The sequence below is a fragment of the Echinops telfairi genome, unplaced genomic scaffold, assembly GCF_000313985.2.
Source record: "Echinops telfairi isolate 266 unplaced genomic scaffold, ASM31398v2 ScPeMD7_18;HRSCAF=68, whole genome shotgun sequence".
NCBI classification, from domain to species: domain Eukaryota; kingdom Metazoa; phylum Chordata; class Mammalia; order Afrosoricida; family Tenrecidae; genus Echinops; species Echinops telfairi.
Genome location: NW_022103915.1, coordinates 9445667 through 9463676, shown reverse-complemented (window position 1 = coordinate 9463676; position 18010 = coordinate 9445667). Strand labels below are relative to the sequence as shown.

General features: G+C 56.6%; 1 protein-coding gene across 1 annotated transcript in view; it reads right to left on the bottom strand.

The window, feature by feature from the left end:
- The window catches only part of DICER1 (dicer 1, ribonuclease III), a 42660-nt gene that overhangs the window by 10272 nt on the left and 14378 nt on the right, over positions 1 to 18010 (bottom strand). The window contains exons 10-22 of the mRNA XM_004699097.2: positions 13760 to 13892; positions 12195 to 12437; positions 11519 to 11673; positions 9002 to 9134; positions 8052 to 8127; positions 6584 to 6723; positions 5960 to 6139; positions 5372 to 5585; positions 4986 to 5139; positions 3895 to 4077; positions 3605 to 3710; positions 2990 to 3165; positions 1209 to 1983 (exon numbers count right to left, since the gene is read on the bottom strand). Of these exons, the coding sequence (XP_004699154.1) occupies positions 1209 to 1983; positions 2990 to 3165; positions 3605 to 3710; positions 3895 to 4077; positions 4986 to 5139; positions 5372 to 5585; positions 5960 to 6139; positions 6584 to 6723; positions 8052 to 8127; positions 9002 to 9134; positions 11519 to 11673; positions 12195 to 12437; positions 13760 to 13892 (2668 nt within the window). The remainder of the gene's footprint in view (positions 1 to 1208; positions 1984 to 2989; positions 3166 to 3604; positions 3711 to 3894; positions 4078 to 4985; positions 5140 to 5371; positions 5586 to 5959; positions 6140 to 6583; positions 6724 to 8051; positions 8128 to 9001; positions 9135 to 11518; positions 11674 to 12194; positions 12438 to 13759; positions 13893 to 18010) is intronic.

Here is an 18010-nt window from a genome sequence, read left to right as displayed (position 1 = left end):
GGGGGGGGTGTCAGTGTGGGGTAGGCCAGGGTCTGCTCTGTTGGGATCTGAGGCCCAGATGGGGCGCGAGTGCGTACTCCAACGTGCTGCCCACAAGCAGCCCTCCCGCAGGGAGCTCCTCACAGGAAGGGCTGTGGAGTCATAGACAAGGACGAGTCCCCACCCCGCTCCCCACAGTGCCCTTTCTCCCAGGTCTTCCCACCACCGTCCCCGCCTGGCCAGCCTCCTTCGTCAGAGGCACGGTCAGCTTCCTGGAGGGGGTAGGGGGGTGGTACAGACTATTTCCCATGCGCCGTCCAGCAGACCCTGACCTCCCAGTCCTATCCACCTCCACCCCTGGCCACTGTACCTCCCTGACCCCAAGCCCCCTCCGTGTCAGGCGGCTGAACAGCTTGGGCTGACCCATGTGCACGCGGTGAGCCTGGTGCTAAAAAGGCCGCCCCTGAGCACCACTCGTCTTGGTGCCGTTCCTGCAGAGGCCAGACTGCTTCAAGGCCAAGCGGGTCCAAGCTTGGTTTGACTTTGCTTTTCCACCAACACTGCTGTATTCACCTCCCATCATGGTCAGCAGTCCCCAGAGCACAGGTGGCTGGCCAGACAGCAGTGCCGTCCCTGCTGCTCCAGTCACAAGGCTGACTGATCCCAGCTTGTGCCTCACTGGCAGCCTGAGGTGTCACTGGTCACCGGCTCACGCTGGGCATCCTGCCTCTTCCCTGAGCTTCGGAAGCGGCCTGTCAACATGCATCTGCTGTGGCCACTCGGCCCCTTCTGTCCCCACTAAGCTAGCCCTGAAACCTTCGTCCCACAGCCCAGCCCAGCCCGGGAGGCTCCGGAGAGGCCCTGACTCAAGTGTCGAGTTCGGCAGCGCTCTGAAGACCTGTCGCTCCTTTCCTTCCCAGGCGCTCATCAACCAGGGGCTGTGTCTTAGGTTCCTTGGTCTGCCTGGACGGCAAACTACACACACACACACACACACACACACACACACACACACACACACAATCTGCTGACACCAGCGCCAGCAGGCTCTGCCGCTGAAAAGTGGGTTCCCACCAGCCTGCACTGGGTGCTGACGCCTGGGGCTGCCACTTTACCTGGGGAGACTGCCTGGGCCCAGCTCTCCCACGTGCTGATCACAAACACCCAACACTTGAAAAGACCCACTTCTGAGCCAACTTGCTTAAAACCCCAGGGGCAGGGCTCCTTACCTTTTTGCTCCTCATGTAGGAGAGGCGGCCCTCGTGGGCGTCGGGGTACGTGCAGAACAGGTAGGTGGTGATGGCGTGCTTCAGGAAGGAGTCGCCCAGCATCTCCAGCCGCTCCAGGTTGAAGCCGTCGCTGGCGTTGGACAGGGTCAGAGCCTGGAGAATGAGCCCAGGGTTGGGGCCGAGGGTCCTTGAGGAATACCTAGCCGCCGAGGGGGGGTCCTGCTCGGAATCCGTCCTGCCCCTGCGGGCACCGCCGAGCCCCCTGGCCCCTCCCAGGGGGCGTCCATCTGAGGTAGATTGGCTAGTGTTTCCATCCAGGTTCTTGTGACCCGGGGGCGCACAGTCATCGCTGGACTTGGGCTGGTTCTCAGAATGGTCTGAACTCTGAATGGGGTGTGAGGTAGGTGGTTGTACAGGGACTTCCTGCGGGCGGCCACTCGGCTGATGTCCTTGGCAAACGTCTCTGTCAGCTAATTCACAGCCGCCGTTGGCCAGGGGTCTGCTGTGAGAGAGACCGTTCATTGCGCTGAGGTCCGTCGGGGCGTCGGTGGGGGGCTTACCCGGTGGCTCGCGGAGGGGCGCTCTGCAGCTCACAGACATTTGGTCGTGGTTCTCGGGAGGGGGGGTTCTATGAGCACCTGGACGTGCAGCATGGTCAGGGCCTACCATTGTGCTGTGCTTACAGTGGATGTCACTTTCGGCTGAAGAGTTAGAAACTGAGATGAAAGATTTGCTGTCGATGGATTTTTTCCACCCGAAGTCTAAGTTTGGGTATCTGCAAAGACACGGTGACAACTTTTCATCACAGCCTTCCTTCAGGGGGGCCAGGCTCAACCCGGGAGGGGCGACTGAAACCACAGCAGCGCGCCCCCACACCAAGGCTGCGACTTCAGGGGAGCCACGTCCAAAAAACCAGAGCGCGGAGACTGCACCTCTGCACAGTGAGAACAGTGACGATGAGGGGCCTGCGTAACAACACTGCTACACTCCCTCAGCAGCCGTTACAGACCTCGGAGCTTGGGGGTGGCACCTGACAACCCGGGCTGGAACCCTAAGTCCTCTGGTAACTGTGGCAAGGTAGCTTGGACCGTTTACAGAGCCTCTGTGTCCCTCAGCCTCTGCACCCCCGAATGAGCTACCATGGCCTCTGCTGGCTGGCGGTCCAAGGGTACAGGCCTGGCACCACGTTAAGAGCGCCTCTGCACTCCTCGTCACCATCACTGCTGTGTGCCAGAGCCCCTTCCACTTCAAGGACCACCGAGGGCTTGACAGCCATCACCCAGTTTTCCCTGAGGGGCTGCTGAGCCAGACAGCCCCCACAGGGTGCAGCAGCAACTGCGGTGGGAGGAAGACAGGGAAGGCAGGGCCTGGTGGGGGACAAGCCTGTAATGGCTGAGGGCTCTGAACAGGAGACAGCTGTCCTCCGTGTCTGCACACCTGGCCAGGGTGGCTTCCGGTCCACAGCAAGGACTCGGGCCTGTCACTGGGAGAGAAGCCTGGCCTCAAGGTCCAAGGGCACTCCCACAATGGAGCCAGGGGACGGCTTCATGATGTCACATTAAAATGTCACCTTAATTTGCCTCGAGTGCAGAAAGCTCTGGGCCCAGGTTCTTTCTGGATGCTGGGCCCCACACCCCACGGAGCCCGGGACCCTGCAGGGACCAAGGAAGCACGGCTCCTCTGGGCCTCCAGACTGTCCATCTTTGCGGGAGCAGCCGGTCCCATCTCTCCTGCAGAGCAGCCCGAGGCTGGGCAGGCCGACCCTGCAGCAAGCAGCCTACCTAAAATCCGTGGGCAGGGACCTGACGCCCACGCCGGCATCGCTGGCCGTCTGGGCCCTCAGCTCCTCTGCGGTGAGAAGGCAGTGGAGGCGGTAGAGGATGCTGGGGAGGCACACGGCTTTCCTCCAGAGCGACGCGGGGATCGGGTGAATAGCACACAGCTCTGGGACCAGGATCTGGGGGTCAACAGATGAAAAGGAACGAGTGGATGAATGCATTCTACATGCCACCGCATCGCACGCTGAAAGAAGACACAAACTAACCTTTCAGGACAGAGGAGATTTATCCTGGGGCTTACAAAAACAACTCCACATCCTGAAAAACCACAGGCTCTTAAAGCCATGGAAACCCGAGGGATCGGATGGGACCGTGAGCACTGTGAGCACAGAGGACGCAAGAGCAGCACCTCTCTTGCTCCCTAAAGGGGGCTGGCCTGCAGCGGGCACAGTGCAAGCACCAGGTGCTCACGGACTGTCAAAAAGGCCTTCACACATAACTCAACACGACATACCGGTTCCCACAAGCAAAATCAAGGGCCAGGTGCATTTTAACAACAAGTTCCCCTAATCCCCTTAAGAAGGACCTGCCCTGCCCACCCGCCGGCCGGCCGTGCACCTGCTTATTCTGCAAGCTTTCCCATTTGGCTTTTCTCTTCTCAGCACTGCTCAGAGGAAGGGCTTTCCCCTTCTGGTTCAAGTGGCGAGGCGTCAGCAGATTCAGTCTACAAAGAAGGCAGAGCTAAGTTCATTCTGTCTGTCTGTCTGTATTACACACACACACACACACACACACACACACACACACTTCCCAGCCCCACGCTGGGCATCTCTGCATGCAAGTCCTGGCTCGGGTTGAGTCTCAAGGTGGGCAGCCTTGACCGTCCCCGGGGCAGGGCGGGGCCTCACCGGGAAGACGTGTGGTCCACGTCCAGCAGGGGCTGGCTGAGGCTGGTCAGGTCCAGGTTGTACTTTGTTTTGTAATACTCAGCAAAGGTCTCGTACTCAGGAGATGGGAACTTGCTGAGTGGGGTGAGATCGGTGTACACATCCGCGACATAGAACCGATGGGGCTGATCAAAGTTGCGGTACCTGGAGAGGAACACGCCACTTTTTTGGGTGGGTCACCAGCTCCCCAAAGGCAGCCGTTTTTAACAAGGAGACAGGAACTAGGATATTTTAAGAGGTTAAAAAAAAAATACACCTTGAATGAGTGATTTTCAATTCTAGTTATCTTCCTAATGGACATGAGACAGTGAGAGCTACACATTTCCCAAGTCAAAACTAAAACGGACCGTCCTCTCCTACTGCATTTTCATTGCGCGTCCGAGTGTCTGTGCATGGTGCTGCAGAAGCCACGTGGCGTCGGGAAGCCGTTCTGAGCTCCACCACTGGAAGCAGCAGTGTCCAATAACTAAGGGACACAGTGCACCTCACGCCAAAGAGGACAATGAGGCCACAGGAGTGGCAGGCACACCACAGCAAGCACTGGACATGTGACGCCGGCACCCCGACAACACAGAGGAGCTGACTCGCATCCACGCTGCAGCTTCTCTGAAAGGGCCTCTACTTCACGTCGTGGCTCAAAAACACTCCAAACAACACCCTCCAAACCCTAGATTCTCACAAGGAAATAAAACCAGCGAAGCACCCTGACTTAGAAGTTCCACTGAGCTCGGGGTCACTGCTCAGCGTAGTCATCTGGGACACCCAGCGCTTACTGACTGCCCACTTCTAGAGGAAGACTTTGGGGGCGAAGGATGGAGGTGTGAAGGAGGAAGCCTGGGTGCCACCGAGCTTGCCTGACCATCAGAGGTGCACCCTGTCACCCATGTGTGGATCTAAGCAGGCAGCCAGGGAAAAGCAAAGCCAAGCTGCCTCGCTCTGTTCCTAGCATCAGCACCACAGTCCCTGACAGCCGGCCAGCCTCCCAGGAGAGCCCTCAATGTCCTCCAACAAGGTGTTGCCACCCCTCGTCAACTCACCATCAGGACACCCACCTTGGGATGATAACAGCGTCTTGGTAATCTTCTAATTTAAACACAAAGGGAGTTTCCTTTGAATACTTTGTACTGGGAATGCCTATTCGAGCTTCAGATTTCTCAATATCTTCCATGAATTTAAAGTCGATGTCCAAAGTGCTGGAGTCTTTGACTTGGGGAAGAAAGAAGAAGAAACGCATTAGCTCCTTGGAGTGAACCGCAGGGCCAAGGTTCTTCTCGGGCTGCTGCCCGCTCCCAGGTCTAGTTCAGAGTTGCCCAGGCCAAAATCGGGGTGCCCTGGAAAACAGTACGGAAAACAGGCCAACAGTCATGTAAACGCTCACTGTGCGGCCAGTGGAGCGGGGTAGGGGTGGGGGATGGGATGCCGAACCGGCCCCCCTTACCGACGTTGAGAGGTAGGACACAGTATGCTGAGTCGGCGTCTGTTGGCTTAAATTCGAGGGCCGGCTTCTCAAGGCGCAGAATGTGCGAGAAGATGTACTGGTGGAGTCTCGTAACCAGCTCAAGCATTTGGCGAGACAAGGTGAAGCCAGACTTCTTCAGCTCGATCGATATGGTGACCTCGCCCGAGCGAGTGTACACAGGGAAGTGCGGGATCTGAGCCAGGGAACAAAACAGCCCCCACCCAGGGGTGAGAAGGCGTTTCACCCAGGGCAGCTCTGGTTGTGCGAGAGGAGAAATGCTTTCTTATCAGGGTGGATGGAAAAACCTCGATTTTAAGATTTGACACAGAGAGATCACTTTAGAATGGTGTTCTTTTTCCAGAAAGTGTGTGTGTGTGAGAGACACAGAGAGAGAGAGAAAGAGAGAGACAGACAGACAGCAAGCTATGGCTGAGGGGCTGTGTGTGTGTGTGTGTGTGTGTGTGTGAGAGAGAGAGAGAGAGAGAGAGAGAGAGCGACAGACAGACAGACAGCTGAGAGAGAGAGAGAGAGAGACAGACAGACAGACAGCTGTGGCCGAGGGGCTACCTGAGGGATGGGTTTGGCTGTCAGGATGCCAAAACATCTGGCAGTGTCCTCAGGCGGGTAGAGCTTCCTCCTCCTGAAGTTGAGCTCGTCCGGCAACGGTGTGGTCAGGACCATGCCGATCACGTACAGGTAGCAGGGCTGCTCGGGCCGAGGGTAACTGTCCCGCAGACACTCGGGAATCTGGGTCGGGAGGATGGATTCAGGAGCAGCTCAAGGACTGGAAGACGTCAGCTGCTCCCCCTTGGCCCTCCAGGATGCCACCCCCACGCTAACCCTCCGCTGATGTGTGCCCCTCACCCAGAGGGTGCCCTTCTCAACTCGCCTAGTTTTCCGGACAAGTCGGTTCTTGTCTTACCCCACACACAGGGAAAGCGGAAACACTCCCCGAAGGGTGAAACACAGCTCCCTGAGTGAAATCATCTGCCGTGTGGGGTCTGCCACCGAGCCCGAGAGCCAGCCATGACCCACCGGGGTCCCAGGAGGGGCTGTTTCGAGAACAGTGGGGGCTGGGGCAGGAGTCCTGATCCCCCTAGTGGGCAGCCCCTGGGGGCTGGGGAGGTCCAGCAGAGGAACGTAGACTGGCATGGGCAGGCTGGTGGGCCACTGGTCCAAACCAATACTAACTGCTTTGGGGTAGCACTGCCTTCGCTTTGTGGAGCCTGGTCTTCCCGGAACGCTGGTTTCTTCTTCGTCGTGTAAATCAAGCTCTTCTTCATATTTCACTGTCTCCTTCCCCACGGGCATCAAGTGGTCATCCAGCTCACCTGAAAAAGACTGGCTACTTGAGCACCCAGTCCAGGAGGCAGGTGCAAGAAGAAAGGAAAGCCAAACCCTGCCAGCGCGTGGAGTCTAACCCCCAGAGACCACTGCCCCGGGGCGCTCCCGACCCTGTCTCGCTCTATGGAGCAGAAAGCCTCGCCTTTCTCCTGGGGGATGGCTGAGGGTTTCGAACTTCTGACTTTGGGTTAGCAGCCATGTGTGAGCTCCTTGCCACGCCACAGCATCTGTGCTTTCATGGCGAGTTTTTAAAGTGAGGCCAACTACAGATCAGTTGTATAAAAGATGCTGTGTTAACTGCTTTTGATGGTACCAACTCTGCGGTGGTAATCATAATTCAGGGAGTGCACAACCATCACACAATGTGTCTGCAGAACTTCTGCATCATGACAGACACTCTCCAGCCCGTTCAGGGTATGTTCCCCCCTCCCCCTCCCCCAGGGCAGCCGGCACCTCTGCACTTCCCGAATCCAGAGCTTTCCCACAGGCAGGAGCACCTCTGCTGCCTCCGAGCATGAAGGTCATAGAACTGGCACTTTAGGCAAAGCCCTTTTTGGCATTCAGTTATTCAGAGTAAGCGGGAGCAGAGAGCCCCCCTCCACCCCAAGATTAAAACAGAAAACACCTAAACAAGAAAGAGAGCCACACTTCCAATCATACAGGCAGAGGGCGTGAGTCTTCTCAAAGAGTCTATGGATGAGCTTGCAACCCCGTGGAAACCAATCGGAGGGGCTGGCTACTAAACACACATGTCCAAGAGTCAGCACAGGAGAAGGCCTTGACGTGCTCAAACCCACACTCAAACTCAACATGACTCTGCAGGTCAGTGAAGAACTGCCCCTTCGACTTCCCGAGACTCATCTTTCTCCTTGGGAGAGGCTGGTGGTTTTGAACTATTGACCTTGAGATTAGCAGTCCAATGCAGAAACCCTAGGCCACCAGGGCTCCTGCGTGTGTGTGTGTGTGTGTGTGTGTGTGTGTGTGTGTGTGTGTGTGTGTGGTGTGTGTCTCTCTCTCAACACTTCACTGTGGTTTAGGTGAATGTTTAATAGAAGACCAGGTTCTCAGTTAGCGACATTGACACAATTTGTCCCGGGACATTTGTGACATTTCCTGAGTATGTCCACATGCTCACTGTTTCCTTTCCTTGGTCTCCCTTCCATTCCTCCACTTCCCCACCACCCCTCTGGCCTGAGGGGTTATCTAAGGGAGCATGGGGTGCGGGCGGCAGTGTGGACCCCACGCAGTCTACTGTTTGCGTACAAGGGGACTCTGGGGCAGCTCTGGAGCGGAGCATACTCCCTGGCAGCCTTACCAATCTTGTGCAGTTTTTCACAGCAGATAAGAGCCACAGCCCTCTCGGCCAGCCGGACGCAACTCATTGGTGGACCCTGGAAGTACAAGAAGGTGCCCGTCACCATGTGCCCACTGTGCCCACGCGGACACGTCGCCAGCAGCTCAGCCGCTGTCCTCAGAGCTCGAGTCACCACAGGAGAGAGCTCCTTATTCTGACAACCGCGCTGACCGCCACGTGTGAGCGGTGCATCAGAGACGAGGAGAACGAAGATGCTCTAGACCTGGGGGTGAATTTGGACTTGGGTCATAACTTTAAAGGCACTCGCTCGTTTACGGATTCACTTTGATCCAACAAGAGAAAGACACACAGGGAGGGGATCACAGTCCAGGGCCACTTCTCAGCACAGTGGAAACCAGCCAGCTGTGAGCAGCTGGAGAAGAGTGTGGGGGCCGAGGGCAGGGGCTGCTGCAGAAAGGGGGATCCCTGCGTTGGTCACTGGCAAGACTGAAGCCCCGGCTGGAGGAGTTAAGCAGAGACGCTGTGTTGATGAGAGCTGAAGGAGATCCCACAGGTCATCTAGAACAAGTCCAGAGTCAACATCCCCTCAACTACAAAAGAATGGCAGAGCCACGCCCACAGTCGTGAGTTGATTCCGACTCAAAGCCCCCTAGAGGAAGGACAGAGTAGAACTGCTCCAGTGGGTTTCTGAGGCTGGAAATCTCACAGGAGCAGGCTGCCTCATCTTTCTCCCTTGAGGCAGCTAGTGGGCTCAAACTGCCAACCTTTCTGTTAGCAGCCCAATGCTTAACTCACCACTCTGCCGGGGTTCCTCTTTCCTAAGTAGATCTTAAGACCAAATTTACCTCTGACTTGCATAGTCTAGAGAAGTTGGGGTGGGGGAAGTGGAGGGGGCGCACCATGAAACAACCTGTTTTTCAAGGCATGAGGGTTTCTTCTTCTAAACTTACAACAATGGAGGCACGGAGAGGCGAGTTAATCGGCAGGTAGAGAGTGGAGTAAAATGCACCATCCGGCAGCTCTCGGGTCCTACACTTGGGAGCCAGGTGAGTGAACGGGTCGCTGGGTAACCTGGCACAGTACCTGCAGAGAAAGGAAACCCCTCGGCTGAGCTGGAGGACCACGGCAGCGCTGGTGCCAGGCCCCTAGGGAGCCCCCCTCCTATCAGCCCAGGATTCAGACACAGAGCCTGAACTCCGAGGGTCCCAGCCTTTCGGCGAAGTGGACAGTGCTGTGCAAGCAAACGTTCAGCCATGATGGGCTGGCCAAGCCAAGTGCCACTCAAGGACAGAATACCACATTTAGTTAGTTAACTGTCTGAATTAACACCACTGCTGACTCAGCTGCAGAAAGCACGCTTGAACCTGTTGAGTGCCCATCACCAGCACTTGCCCTTCAATCATCTCATTTGCCAGGAGCTACTGGGAGCTGCTCCAGAAAGGTCCTGGCAGGTGGTGGCGGCCTGAGAAGGGCATCTGGGCAGTGAGGACCCTAGCAGCAAGCAGCACAAGGACGATGTCGGAGCAGGGCCGTAAGGCAGGGGAGGAAACTAGGGCCGAGGACAACGCTAGGCCAGGGGCATGTGGGTATCTCTGTGATGTCAGGAACCAGGGCCCCTGGGGAACAAGCCCGGTCCAAGGCTGGGCAGACAGAGCCAGGGCACTGTACCATGGCAGGACGTAAAGTATCTGCGGACACTGCAAGCAACCACACAGGCCCAGAAATGAGCCCCAAAGGGCTTCCGCAGCCAGGGCAATCCAAACATCAAAATGGATCAAATGATGTGCACAGGCTGTGAACCCCTGGGTCCAACAGGAGCCCATAAACTCAGCTTGAGATAACAAGCCGTCAGTGAAGATAAATGGAACATAGGAACACATCTTTCTTATAGCAGAATGCCTACCGACAACCCTCTTACTGCCATCAAGTCCATGCCAACTCAGGGACCCTACGACCGTGCAGAACGGCTCCTCTGGTTCCCCAGTGTGTACTATGGGAACAGGAAGGCCCATCTTTCTCACGTGGAGTGGCTAGTGGTTTCGAACTGCTGGCCTTGTGATTAGTAGGCCAACACATAACCCCTACACCACCAGAGCTCCTTGTAATACGCACAGAAAGAATGAGGGCATTAGAAAACACTTGGCAGCTGTCACAGGAGTAATTAATCCACGCAAGAACCACCGATGCGGGCTCACACCAACGAGTGAGAACGGGACGAGGCCTCCTTTGCTGTGGGCGCAAAGCACCTCCCCGTGGGTGTGGGCAGCTTGCTACTCGAAGGGTGAGGGTAAGTTTTGCAGAAAAGAGGTAAGACTTGATCAAAGTGATCAAAGTTGAGACCACGTGATGGGACACATGTGCCACACGTGTGTACGTGTGTTTAGAGCACAGCATCACTTCAGTAACCTGCTGGTGAAAATGCAGAGCCTGGGTCCTGATCATGAGAGAACCACATTCCCCCACAGGGTCCCTGTGTCCCTGAAGATGTGCCACTCCTGTGGTTGTAACATGCTGTCCAGTAGGGTCCTCCTCACAGAGGCCCCACGTAAGAGTGTAACTGCCCTGTAAGGTGTCCAGGCCAAACCGTGACCGTGACCGTGACCGGAGTGGCCGCCCTGTCTTCACCCCCAGGAGGAGCCAGGTGGGTCCCCAGCACCTGCTACACGGCTGTGCCACGAGGGCTTCTTGAGGGAGGCCAATCCAGGAACGTGGAGGACCCTCTGGCCACAAAGTGAGTGCTCGTGAGGTAGGAACAGACATCTCTAGGGCAGCGGTTCTCAACCTGCAGGTTGCAACCCCTTTGGGGGTGGAATGACCTTTCACGGGGGGTCACCGATTCCTAACAGTAGCAAAGCAAGTTATGAAATAGCAATGAAAATAACTTTATGGTTGGGGGTCACCACCGCCTGAGGAACTTGTGACAGGGTTGCAGCGTGGGGAAGGTTGAGAACCACTGCTCTAGGAGAAGGGTTCGTGGGAGTTCTCTGTAATATTCTTGTACCTTGTTAGCCTTTGAAACTAGCAGGGGAAAACAGAAGAAACGTCTCTGTCTGTGCTTCTACTTCCATCTCAGTGACACTGACCCCGCAGGCCACCTAGGAAAGACACATGCTGCTCCTAGATCTTAGCATCTCCAGCTCAAGACCAAGCAGAGGAAGACACGCCACGATGCAGAGTAGCCTGTCATCTTACAGGACTGCGAACGGAACTCCAACAGGACCCTCCTGGGATGCTCAGCCCCAAATTCCCAGACTGAGAGAAAAGCAATACCCCACTGCCTCAAAAGCAGCAAGTCTCATGATGTCAGGCGCCGAGCAGGCCAACCACTCTGCTACAGCCGTGGCTGCGTTGTCACGACAGCGGTACGAGCGTGGGGTGGGGGAAGCAACTTGTTTCTTATCTCATCAGAACGACAAGACTGGTGACTGCCTCCAATAATAGGGCTGCCGTTCGGGACTGCCACCTACCTGTTGACGTGTCCAATGGCTGTATTGATGGTGACCCTGGGGCCACCATCATCTGGCCTCAGTACGTATGGGGGGAAAACATCGTCGTCGTCCACAACAGGCTCAATGTCGGTCTCACTGGTGTCCACCGACTTGGAGCACTTATTTCTCAAGATCTGAATGTTTTAGAAACAGAACTTGAGATGAGTAAAAACAGAAAAACACCTTCTTTGCCCTCAGTGAGTCCTGTGCTTCTGTGCCTGCGGGAAAGGCTCTTTCAGCAGAAGCCTCCTGTTCAGCTCCCTGGGCAGACTCCAGCAGGCCAAGCGCCACCAGCTGCAGGAGACGTCTGATGAGCCCACCCCAGCGCCCACCCAATGGAGACACTCACCACCCCGGCTCAAGGCTTATCGTGCGCCATATACTCTCTCTCTCTCTTTCACAAACACACACACACACACACACACACACACACACACACACACACACACAGAGGAAGTCATCAATCCCTGTCCCCATTATCAGAACTGTCCCAGAAGAGCCTTCTCTGCCCAGATCCACATGACACTGCTGTTGTATTAGGGACCACTGCTGGGGTCACTCCCGACTTCCTGGTGCCGTGCGTGGGGTGGGTCACCTTCTTCACACACAGAGACGGCAACTGCTGGGGGCCGGGTTGCTTCCTGGTGCTGCTCACCTGTTCAATTGCCTTGTAGGTTTTAAGGTCTTCTTCAAAGCTTTTTATTTTGTCCGTATCTGCGAGCATGATGTAATTAGAGATCGGGGCCCTGGCTCTTCCCTTGGACTGAACGTAGGACCGATACTCTGTGGGCAAATCAAAACGAACCACCAAGTTGCATTTCGGTATATCCACGCCCTCCTCTACGATACTGGTTGCAATGAGCAGGTTGGTCTCATGGGCTCGAAATTTCCTAAGGACCTAGGGGTCGGGGAGAGAGGGTGGGAAAAAAATCAACCAAGAAAAAGCCATCCTAAGAAGTGCACCTAAACCCCTTTACAGTGATTAACATCCTAGAGTTCACAATACAGCAAACACAAGTGACAACTGTCATTTCTGACCTATACTTTGCAAGCACTGAATAGTTAAAGTGGCAGCTAAAGAGGCCAGTGAGACAGAAAGCGCAGGACATGTGGACACCCCGGCAGAGAAGCCTGGGCTCAAGGGACAGCCCTTTTCTGCTGCAGCACCGGGGTTCGGAGTCATTGTATAGCTACACATGAGCACGCTTCAAAACATTCAGGGACAATGGAACTAAAAGACAATGAAATTTTCCCACAAACTTTTTGAAAGATTCCCCTGCCCTAAATAGTTACACATGCACGCACGCACGCACGCACACACGCAGGCATGCACGCACAGGAACACACACACATTTTACCGGAGTGCCTGTCTGTTACGTGAGGTAACAGAAGCCCCAGGCTCCCAAGGCTGTCAGTCTTACAGGAAGCTGACAGCACACCCTTCTCCCGAGGAGGAGCAGTGGACTGCACACTTTAACTGCTGTGCCACCCTGCTCCCATGCAGGGTGCCCTGTGGGAGCCATGTGCTGCGACAGGTGCCACAGCCCTCTTGGGGAAACTAGAAGCCACCGGGGGAGGGAGCTGCACAACAAGGAGCTCTCCAGGGCACCTGGGACCTCCAACTGAAGGAGCGAGAGCCACGGTTCAAAGAGCAGAGTAAGTCTTCCCTGTTTTGCTTGAAATACGTGTGGTTCTCGAGCCCATGGTCACTTCAACCACACGCTAAGCGGGTTCTGAGAAGGTCAGGGATGGCCCAACTCAGGCTCGTGCTAGAGTCTGGCAGGTGGTCACGCCTCCGTACTGGGGAAAGTTACGCTACAGGAACCACCTTGCTAAGCAACTGGCACACAGCAAACTTGGCAACAAAGAAGTCGTTTGTTGGTTGGTGAGATCCTGTTCCTGGTTGTAGCATCTTCCCAATGCTGACCCCGTGCTGAGCCCCTAGAGAGCACGCAAAGATAAGGCAACCAAAGAGACACACACGCTTCCCTGGCACACGTCTCTGCCTCCTGCGTGCACGTGATGGGCGCATCTGCTTCTCTAAGGGTGATAGGCCACCACCTCAGAGGGGATGGGATGGCCGAGGATGCTAACTTCCCATCTGTGCAGCCCTCAACAGCTGCCCCAGAGTCACCTGCCACATGCTGGGCACTGTGGCCTGCCTTCCCAGGGAATGGCGGCCGTGCGTCATGCTCAGAGGACGTCTATCGACGAGCTCACCTCTTCCTGTTTCCTGAACTCAGCCTCCATCTGCTTGTTGCGAGGCTGGTTCTTCCCGATGCCATGCCCAGTGATGAAATTGCTGCTGATGTAAGCCAGCTCCGGGTCCTGCTTGCCCGCTTCTTTGATCAATCTAAGGACAAGACGTCAGAGCAGTGCTGAGGGGAGGGGACACATCCTCGACACCGAGTCCGCCACCTTCCTCACAGCGGAGGCAAAAGGTCTAGGGGACGCCACTGACGGAACGGGACCTCTCGACCTGGCGGAGGAGGGCGTGCCAAGAGGAAGCGAGTGTCCCTGGATAAGCAAGCATGGGAAGATGGGCCGCACCCCGTCTGCTTGCCTGCTGACCGGGTCAGGCCCACAGCCCTGCCATCTGCAACCCCCCCACCCCACCCCCTACACACACACACACACACAGACCAAACCAAGGCTGTGCCGTGCTGGTAATAGAAAGGTCCCATCACCCCGGGTGCTCGGCGTGGCACAGATGACAGGGCCAGGCAGGACAGAGCAGTGTGTGTCGCCACCCTCAGCGCCTTGGCTTGGGGACAGAACTTTGGGGGGGGAGGGGGAACCCCGCAACCTACAGCCCAATGTGTTTCCCCGGCACAGGCATGGATGGAACTGTCCCACCCCCATAGCACCCACAGACACCACAGCCTAGAGGGCCCTGCTCCCGCGCCTGTCACCAGAGCCGTCAAGCAGACAGAAAAGGCTCCATCACCCCTCATCTCACGCACCCCTGGACGCTCAGGTCGAGCGAGCTGTCGGGGAAGAAACAAGGGTCTCTGGAGAAGCCCTCGACCCCTACACTTGGTGGCCTTCTGGCCCTGCTCCCCCGCTGGAGGGGGCAGAACTTGGCGCCCCTGCCCAGCCTGCTAGCGGGCACAAGAGGCCTCACTGTGGCCCCTTCTGCCAGCCCTCCAGGGATGCCCAGGGCTAGGCACCCAGGAGCCAGCAGAGGGCAGACAGTGCTGCCAGGCAGCAACTCAGGAACCGCAGCCTCCATGGAAACGTGAGGTCGGAGCACGGCCGTGGTCCCCATGCCACGGCAGCAGCAGAATGCGAGTCCAGCTTTGACTCCCCTCCCCACAGAAGCAGACGGACTGACAGCAGGCAGCGGCCGAGCCTGCCTGGAGGGCCCTTCCCAGGCGGCCCCTGTGCAGTGTCACTCTTGTCGGAGTCTGCCCTCAGTGCTGGAGCTTCAGGAGCGCAAGTACGGCCAGAGCCTGCTGCTGGGGTCCCGGTGGGGCAGGAACAGGCCACCATCCCATCGGGTCCCACAGGGAGAAGGTGAGTCCGTGTGAGCGAGCACCAATGTCACTGCACCGAGGTTACAAGCAAGAACGTCGAGCCTCCCTGTTAGATGAAGATGCCACACTTGCCAAACCGCCACCTGGCAGACTTCACTCCGCTGAAACAGACGCTCGAAGGAATCGTACGAACACCTCCTGAGGGCACCGCTCCCACCCCAGCAGTTTCAGACCACCAGCCACTCCCCAGGAGAGACGGGCTTCCTGCGCCATACAGAGTGACCGTCTCGGAAGCCCACAGGGGCATTCACAAAAGTGAGAGTGGGCAGAACTCAAAGGAAGAGGGCCACCTGGGCAGAGGGTGACTGGGGCTCCACGTCTAAGGGCTGTCTTTACTGACCCGTCCTCCCTGGGGTGCTTCTGTCAGGAAAACCTGTCCCTTTTACCCACTTATTGAGCTACCATTAACCAACTAACTTTGCCAGTGAACTTGCAATTATCTCTTCCCCACAGTGGGTCAGACTCCACCCTGATGTCTTTGGCCACTGGGGCGCTCTTGGAGAGCTGACACACACACACACACACACACACACACACACACACCGTTCCTGTGACTGGTCCCCATCTAGCAGCTTCTCCAGGCTGGCCCTCCCTGTATTCTCCCGGCCCGCACTAGAACCACGTGTCTCTTCAGGGGTAATGCAGGCACCCTCTAGGGCAGTGGTTCTCAACCTTCCTAATGCCACGACCCTTCCATACAGTTCCTCATGTGGTGGTGACCCACAACCATAAAATCATTTTCACTGCTACTGCATCACTGTAACTTTACTACTGTTATGAATTGAGCGGCCCCTGGGAAAGGGTTATTCCACCCCCAAAAGGGGTCGCAACTCAGAGGCTGAGAACCGCTGCTCTAGTGTTTCCACTCTGTAACCCTTCACAAACGCCGGCTGCTGCGATTTCTCTGAGCGGCGGGGCTTTATGGCCGAGTGCTTGGATGCTGCGTCACCAGCGGAGGGCTGTGTTACCCTAGAGCTCCAGCCTGATCCAGAGACAAAGACGAGGAGTCCCCAAAGTGGCGGCTACTTCTGCAGAGCACGGGCCAGCACGCCCACGGTGGCCAGGACCCCACAAAGGACCTGGGCTGGAGGAGACAGCCACCAGGCTCACACACCGGGGCCTGCCTGACGTCACTGCACCCGAGAGGGCGCTGGGTGAAACTGCTCTGAAACAAGCGCTGGTGAGCAACAGGGTGGGTGGGAACCTGGGTTTGTCCACACGCAGTGGCAGGCACTTCAAGCCTGGAGCCATCCTGCGACTCGTCACCCGTGCGAGCTGGTTTCCTCCTCTGTGATTTGGCACAGCGATGGCCGGCCAGCCAGCTGACCACCTCGCCTCGTGGATGGTTATAAAAGCGTAAGGAGGAGGTAAAGGGAAAAAGGCAGCTGAGACCAGAGTCCCGGATGGCTCCGAGTCAACGGGAGGACGTAAGCGTGAGTGGGGCCTGCAGCCCGGCTGGCGTTTTCACCGGGCAGGAGAGAGCTGCGCCTACTCCACCGGCTCGGCCCCCCGACGCTCATCACTGAAGAAGGGCTTTTCCTCCCATCCAACTGATGGAAGGAAAGAACCTGCAGTCCAGGAAGTTTCCCTAAGCTTATTAAAACGCTTACTGGAACAAGACCTCGATTGTACCAGCAATTAGCTGCCTATAAAGTCGGCCTGCAGCCTGCTCTCAGTCATCACACGACACCACATTCCAGCCTCGTTCCAGGAACACGGATCGCAATTCATCTGATCCTTGCAGCCACGGGCTGATTAGGGCAAAGCTCCTCAGGTTAGCGTTCCTGCCAGGCCGGCCAGCACAGAAAAAGGCCTGTGTTGAAGGCGGGGGCGGGGATGTGAAGCGTCCCCTCCCCCTCACTTCTCGCCAAGCCCGACACAGGCCGCTTCTCCCACACTGGTGGAGGCGGGGCTTTGATCACGAGGCTCAGGCGCCTCGGAGCCCGTTCTACGCGATGCGCAGCAGCCCGGCAGTCTGGGGCTTCACAGGCGCAGGGGCAGCAGAACAGGGGCAGGGGGTCCCAACTCTCCAGACCGTCGTCCTTTTTCATTTTTTTCTTTGGCTGCGTGGGTCGGCTCCGACGCTCTGCAAGGCGTCTTTTTGTCCCGAGCGTGTGGCTGGAAGGGCATTCGCCCCCAAGTTGTTGGACTTCACAGTCATCGGAGGGAAGGGCCAATGACTGCAAATTACCCGACTGAGAACTGCCAGACGACCACCCTAGAGCCCAATTTTTCATTACTTGAAAAATTCTTTAAAACCTCTAAACATTCAGCAGCAGTTAAGAAAGGGGGAGTGGAGGGAAGACAGACAAAGAAAAGCCCAATTACCTCAGGAAGCAAAGCTGAATTTTTCCTCAGAGATCACTACTTATAGAAAATGCTCTTGGGGATCAGCTTGGGCCAATTAATAGATCTCACAGAAAAGACCACTTCCAGTGCAAAATGAAGATACACCTCCCTTTGGGGCGGGGGCAGAAGCTACAGGCACACGTATCTGTCCACAAGCAAAGACCAGACTCCCCGACCATGGGGCACATGGTTGAGGCACATCCGCCAGGAAAAGTAAACTTTTACAACAGAAGTGGAACCCACAACCCACATTTTAGGGTTACCAGCACCCACTAATATTTCCAGAATTCTAAGCCTGCTTCCTCACCTCTGAGCCAGACAAGTGCACCTCAGAGCTTCTGAAGGCCCATCAACAAAAGATCCCAGCAGTTCTACCCAGCCCTCACCACTACCCCGCCCCGACTCCAGACACAAGTGTGCACCGCCAGGCAGAGTCCGCCCTGAGATGGAGGGGGAGGGGCCCCGGCAGAGTGCACCCTGAGATGGAGGGGGAGGGGCCCCAGCAGAGTGTACCCTGAGATGGAGGGGGAGGGGGGCCAGGGAGAGTGCATCTTGAGATGGAGTGGGGGCGCCAGGCAGAGTGTAC